At 35.5% G+C, this 7,635-nt stretch overlaps 1 protein-coding gene across 1 annotated transcript in view; it reads right to left on the bottom strand.

Moving 5' to 3' along the window:
- Positions 1-2,152: 2,152 nt before the first annotated feature.
- Positions 2,153-7,635, bottom strand: part of LOC126094455 (dmX-like protein 2) — a 355,200-nt gene continuing 349,717 nt past the window's right edge. The window contains exon 58 of the mRNA XM_049908834.1: positions 2,153-4,919. Within this exon, the coding sequence (XP_049764791.1) occupies positions 4,719-4,919 (201 nt within the window). The 3' untranslated portion in view covers positions 2,153-4,718. The remainder of the gene's footprint in view (positions 4,920-7,635) is intronic.

The raw sequence follows: 7,635 nt of genomic DNA, 5'->3' as shown, positions 1-7,635 counted from the left end.
ACAATATTCCAAGTTTTCATGAACTTTGTTGGTATGAATATAAGTGGTGATGAAGTGGGGTAGATAAGCATGAATCTGCTTGGGTTTGCTCTAAGATTGTAGGAGAGGTGGCACAAATCGAAATGCATTTATGTCACTTAAAGAACTTTACAGTTAAGGATGTCTTGAACATATTGATATGGCTGCCCGAGGCCTTAGATAACAAATACTTGACCAACCTGACACGAAGAAACAGGTTTCCTTGAAAAAAGTGTTGTCAGAGGAGATAGGACATGATGTGATACCTTCGTACCCAGAAATCTAAGTTCAGTCTTTAAAACGGAACTTGAAGTTTTTCATCTATGACACAATGTAAAATGCCTGAAAGACACAAATGATGTTTTGATGTACACGGGGGAGGGGGGAATCACGTTATATATGCTAGTGTTGAAACTGCAGAAACGGTACTACACAGACCTGGATAGGCCAAGGGTGGAGAAGGAAACTGGCTATATCTTTTTCACAGGAACTGAAGGGACATTTTCTTAAGCAATTTATGGGAACCATAGAAAATCTAAATCTGGATGGTCATATGAAGATTTGGATTCCACTCTTTTGTGAGTGTGAGTCCATCTAATTTAGTAAATTACATAAAATTTGTTAGTTAAGTGTTATTAATGATAAATAGTTGTTACATAGTCTACGAAAGCAGTTTGCCATAGATGCATCTATTGCAACATCATACAATATGTGTTAAGGGTAGTAGATTTATCCAGAAATTAAGTTTACCCAGGATTGAAAAAATACAGAAAATGAAGTGGTCTGAAGCATATATTGGAAGAGATACAATTATGGCTGAGATACTTCTCACCACTATCACCATCAGGACCAAGATACCTTTCATACATTGGTATAAACTTTTGTATTGCTGTGTCATATTAGTTCGTTATCTAGTATTATAACCAGTGTGTGAAGCCATCCACACCTTTTTGGCACCGGGAAATGTTACCAATAACAGAAATTTCTTCAGATCTATGAAAAGTTGTGTGAGCATCATCAGTATCATAGAATGGATGCTCAAGCATAACCCAGTGTAACACCTGCAGAAAATGTGTTATGGACAGTTGTATGGGCAAACATTATTGTGGATTAGAACAACATGTTCACTGATTATTCAACACCAGGTATTCTATATGGGCCACATTAATGCTGCCATGATCTGTAATTTAAAAGTAACAATTCTCAATAAGTCCTGACCTATCTGCTTTTTAAAGCCACCATTAATGACAGGCATAAACACAACAAGTTCTTTGTTAAGGAATTTGGAAAATTGCTTATTCCATGTGAAACAGCATTTATCTACTTGTCTGTGAAGTTTGAGGCCTCCAATACAAAGAGATAATGAATCTGTATTGCTGATGTATTATGTAGGCTCACAATCATCACAGATCTAAGCATACAATTAGTGGGGCTCAAAATCAACCAGCTACGATGACAGCAAAGTTCTAAATGTCACAGATGATAGAATAAAACAAGCAAAATACAAAATGCAAATCATGTTTACCAGAATATATTAATATTCATTAAAGGACCAATAATAATTAACTCAATATTACATCTTGAAGATAATATATTATCAAGAAACTTGAGTATACACACATACATAAATATATATATACACACACACATTTATATATATATATATATATATAGAAAATTCGAACTCTCGGTATTCAAATAACATTTTCAACAATGGTTAGTTTAATTTACACAGACTACTCTCCTTTTCAGACCAATAAATAATAGGCCAACAAACTTAAGTCTCTACTGCTCAACAAATTTTCTCTTCCAATAGAGCAACATACACATTAACAATATATTCTAAAGGCATCAGGTGTCTTATGTCGGCACTTGTTTCCAACTTCTTTACTGTTTAAAAAAAATACAAAGAAAATTTAATCAAACTGTCACAGTACATTTCAAAGATGAAGGTTTTTCTGAGCCTCATGAAGATAGTTTTAGGTACACACACCTAATGAAAGAATCACAGATTGCAGGTAAGGACTTTGTGTGTGTGTGTGTGTGTGTGTGTGTGTGTGTGTGTGTGTGTGTGTGTGTGTGTGTGTGTGGAGGGGGGGGGGAGAGGGAGGGAGGGAGAGGGAGGGGAGGAGAGAGAGAGGGGGGGAGGGGGGGGAGAGATATAGATATTTGGTGCCTACAAACCACAGCAAAGAAGACCCACCCTGTGTGCTATTGAAAGAAATGTGTAATTTGTATCCTAGAGGGAAGCCGAACATAAACTTCCAGTTGGCCTAGAAAGAAAAATGTAAGACAGGTGGAAATATTGGAACAATAAACAAATAAATAATAAAAAGCACTTGGAAGGCAGTTTTGCCTTGTAGCTTTGAGGGGAAGGAATGAATGAAAAATTATCTACAATATTTCCAAAACAGATGCACCCTTCATCATCACATATGAATAGGTTCTTAGCACCCTTATAGCAGTATTTACATGATCCTAATACACACATGTCAACTTTCTGTGATGTACAATTTATTTCACATGGAGAGTACTAAAGATCACAGAGAGTTATCTAAAAAGAAAAAGGTAACTTGAGAGTAAATGCAAATAATATGATAAGACTTTAATGTTGTATTTAAAAATGCTTCTCAAGTATAAAATCAATAACAATCAGATAACAATTATCACAGATACTATTTTATAATTTTTGTAACAACTGACAAGCATTTATGTAAAAGTATTGTTGTAAAAGCTGCAAAACACAATGGTTCACACATTCAGAGAAATATAATGTAGCTATCACTCAACAACAGTGGAAGCAAAAAGTATTCTTTTACAAGAACAGGAACCATACGGACTCTTGTTTATGAACACTTCCTAGAATACTTAAATTAAAAAAAATTAACAATTTGTAATAACATAACATAGGATAAAGTTCAATGGCTTGCAGGAACAGAGATAACTATGTTCTTTCTAGTTACAGTTTTTAAATGGGGCTATTTTAAGTGTACGTAGAGTGCAAAATTCAGCAACATTTAACATTCTTTTAGTTGTCCATTAGTTTGAGATAATAGTAACAGAGTTGGAGCTCTTTAGATAAGTGGAATGGAATGCTGTTTATTGGCTCAAACACAACAATAATTCATTTTTTTTTAAATGTATAGATCACGGCATTATGATCCTGGCTTATAGAAGGGAGCTATTCTAACAAGAATATTCTCTTTTTAAAAACAATATAAAGGCAGAAAGAATCAGTATAGAACCAAAATCCTGGTTCCCAAAGTGGGAAAAATCTATTTTAAACATACTAAAAAAATATTCTCTCTTGTTGTCAATCTGCTTCCTTGTCTATATAATATAACTGGATGTACATTTAGGTAACAAAATACTAATGAAATTCACAAACTTCACTTAATAAAATCTGCACATTTCAAACAACTTAAAGTACTAAAACTGTATTACTAAATTGGAATACTGATCAACAAACCAGAAGGATTATGGGAGATTTACAGTTACTAATATCTACAGAATAAAATATCAGATGTCAAAATGGAAGAGAAATATTTACACTGATTATGTCTTTGATACAGCGCATTTTACAATGTGTATATACAATAACTGGGCATGGACACATACTACTAGATAAAGTATTTATCTACACAATCTCAGGAATTGTTCATATCCAGCACATGATGAACAATTAGTGTTTCTCTAGTGAAGTATCATACAGGACTAGACCTTTGGAGTAAAAATTATTGTACCTTTAATCACATTTTCTGGTTATTGAATTTAAGGCTACCAACTGAACTACGCCTTGCAATAATATACTGAGAATTTACTGTCACAGCACTTTATTGATGCACTTGCATAAAGCTCAATTAGCCTATTTCCACATTCCTCTCACTTGCAATAATAGAATCAAACAAAGTAGCAATATTATAAGAATCAATGTTTAAACAAAAGAGATGATTACCTCTTTTGTCATTATATGTAAATAGAACAGTTGTGCCCACAAAATGTGAACACTTGATTTTATTGTTCATGTCACTAGAGGATATATTCATACTGTGCAAATATTTTGGGATACTTCCCTGCTGCCTGGGAGACACAACATGAACCCACTTTCTTATAATATCACTACAGTTTATGTATGGGGGCAAAATACTGTTGCTAAAAATATATATTCTATTGCTCACAGATCTCAATGAATACCGAAATTAAATAAATTCACATGTGGTGACCCTGTTTAGAAAACTTTAGTACAGAAATACATGTCTTGGCTCAAACAGTCTAACATCAAGTACAACTTACAAAAAGGAATGCAGTCCCATTAATGTTAAGGCATAAGACATTCAAAGTAAAACAGTCTTGTCCACAACACAATAATATCATGTTGTTTTATAAATAATTCTGAAATAAGATAGTCACTCAAAGTCCATTACAGCACACGAATTATCATAAGAACATGAATAATATGTATGCTAGTCCACTTAATACGGACAAACACATCCATTTTGCCCATGTTTAGCACTAATCTTACATGCCAGCCTCATTCTTGAACACTGATGCAGGAGCAACAATGAAACACACAGCAGATTAACATTTTATATGCACGTGTCACACTGCTAAGTTTTCAAAGAAACAGTACAAATGTAAGAGGCATTTTATACACTTTGAAGCACAGCCGAAATTTAAGTCACCCACTAATGAAAAGCAAACTAGTACAAAGTATGTACAGCAGCTTCTCTCTCTGGCAGCTGGCGCACTTTCATTGAGCCATCTGCACCACACGAAAACAAACGACTTGCTCCATCAACATGTAGCTGTGTAACACCTTGTCCTATATTCTTGAAGAAACTTGACCGTGCATGTTCACCAGGAAATGAATAGAGCAGATTATGGACTGATAACGCCCACACCTGAAACATTTATTGGTGGTGAGAATAGTAAAATTTGCACTGAGATAAAAGTATTTAAATTAGAATGTTACACTGAATTATCTATAAGCACTTATTGTATACTGGTTGATCAGTGTGTGATCATAGTGAAGATGGTCATGCTTTAGGACAGAACTTGGAGAGTGCTTTGAATGACAGTCCATCAATACTCAGTTTTAGGTAGATATGGGGAGGAGGCTGGGGGAGAGGGGCAGGGGGTTGGGGGGGGGGAGAAGGAAAGCTATATGTATGAAATTAGGAAAAAGCTAACTAATAATGTGGGGTTGCTGATGGAGTCACTAGAGAAAGAGTAAAAACTGGCATGGCAATGTGTGGGAATGTGCTAAAACCATCTTCCTTAATAACAACTGAAATAAAGTACAGCAAGGTCCTGATTATCTGGTCTGCAGATTATCCATGCATAGTTCAGTGATTGCTGAAAAATAAAAAATAAATCATGAATTATTATAAGTATAAAAAAATAATTCAGAATGTACTATTATACATGTGATTCATGTTTTACCACTGGAAGATGATCTGAGCATCAGTCCTCCCCTCGGACATACATGAATATTTTTTGTTTGTTTCCCAGTTCATCTTCAGGTAAGTACAGGGACTTTACTCTTGTAATATGAGTGTGACTGATTTCCAGTCTGTGTATCTGACTACATCTTCCTCTAGGAACTAAAGCCAATAGCAAAAGAAAATGATTTATGTTTTCATATGACATGGTTCCTTTCAGAATTCTTGGTCTGCTTTGATACAGAATGAAAGCACACTGTTTAATGTAAAGAGGATGGTACTTTTTAGCTGCTGACGGATCTCAATAATAGGTAATGAGTGTTAAACTACATCATACTTCTTATTGTTGCTGAAGTTACGGGCAGTTTACATGTGCTTGAAAGATAACAGGTAAGTGCAAAAGTTGTTCTAATAATCAAAAAGAAATGAGAAGCTACAAAGCGAATACGCATTCGCAGACAAAGGACAGGGACGTCGCTAGTGCACACCAATACTGACTTGTACCTGCGAATAAGCATTTACACTGAACAAACAGAGGAGAACGCACAAGGGAATGAATATCAAAGTATATGCTTGGTATTTATTTTTTTGGCCACTAAAGTTGTCGATTTAAAGTACAGCACCACGGAAAGAAAGAAGAATGGGGTTAACGTCCCATCGAGGTCATTAGGGATGGAACACAACCTTTGAATGTTTTGAGGATGGGGAAGGAAATCAGCCATGCTCTTTCAAAGGAACTTTTCTGGCATTTGCCTGGAGTGATTCAGGGAAATCAATAAATTTAAGCTAAATCAGGATGGCCGGACCCGGATTTGAAACGTTGTCCCCCAAATGCGAGTCAAGTGTGCTAAATGGTGTACAACCATCAACCTGGAGAACAGAAGCTTACAACTTTGTTCATTTTGTATGGTGGGCACACTGTTGGTCATGAAAGCACGACAGCATATACACAAAAAAATGCAGGTGTCTGAATTTTTGTGCGGGTGTGGTAAAACTGGTGGTTTGATTTTAATTAGCAATTTGCTGCTGCAATCATCACATTCTCTATTTCAAAATTTTGCCCATATGTTGGGAGATGATGTTTGCTTTCTTCTAGATGCAACTGCACCACAGATGTCAACACATGAAATAGATTATTGATGTGCCTTATCCACAGGAGAGATGCTCGCACTAATGCTGCACTGTTACGATAGCCTCAATTATCTATTTTGTTTACCAACTGCATCTGTTTCCACAATAATACGGGAAGTATGTAGGGCCATACATGAAACACTCGTGGATTTTATTGGGATAAGTCAATAAAAATGAGTAATTCAACGTAATGCAAAATTATACAAAAGACCAGCCTAGTAGGGAGGCTATGTACACATTTCTCACCTAAAAGAATACAGCAGAGAGATCATTTTCTTCTTCACTTCCTCTGTTGGCATTTTTGGCAATTTGGTAATTTACTACCAAGCATATTTTTTGTGCATTTTCTTGCTATGCATCTCTATGACCCCACAGGGACATATGAGATCTATTCTCTTTAATAATATGATGTTTTCCAGCTACTCCGTCGCTCATTTATCATTAAATAACAACAGCAACAACAAACAGTTCACAGTTGAAAAACAACATGTTGTGTCAAAATCAGTGCACTGTGTCTGTTACTGAAGCTAGTGCTGAAGTAAAAGGCATGCAAACTTCCTTGCGAGTAAGTCCATCTCAAATCGCCTCATTTTGGAACATTTTCCTGCTCAGCCACCAATACTCTGACGAAGTTGTTTGTAAACTGTCGCACATGACCCCAATGAACATCAGCAAAGTTTAATGTTCACTGAAGCAATCGTGGCTGAGCTATAGACACTTGTTTGACTTCATGAGTGATTTTGCACAGAGTCAGCATGGATTTCTGGCGGCTTTGAGCTGTTATATTTTGGACAATATTTTGTTGAAAGAAATGAAATTTGGCCATCTTGTACAACTGCATGTGTTCTCTTATGACTAACAATGAAAAGAATTTTATGAGCTATATTCAGCCAGAAAACTTTAGACAAAATTGCGAAAAAATTTTGAAGTTTGGCTTCATATGTCTCAGGGACTAAAGGTATGAAGAATGTGAAACTTGGTACGTAGTAACACAACAAGACAAGGTTCTCAAATATAAATTTTCTTTATGTACCACTTTCCAACA

The sequence above is a fragment of the Schistocerca cancellata genome, chromosome 8 (genome assembly GCF_023864275.1).
Source record: "Schistocerca cancellata isolate TAMUIC-IGC-003103 chromosome 8, iqSchCanc2.1, whole genome shotgun sequence".
NCBI lineage: Eukaryota > Metazoa > Arthropoda > Insecta > Orthoptera > Acrididae > Schistocerca > Schistocerca cancellata.
The sequence above is the reverse complement of the archived record's forward strand: the minus strand, read 5'-3'. Positions and strand labels throughout refer to the sequence as shown.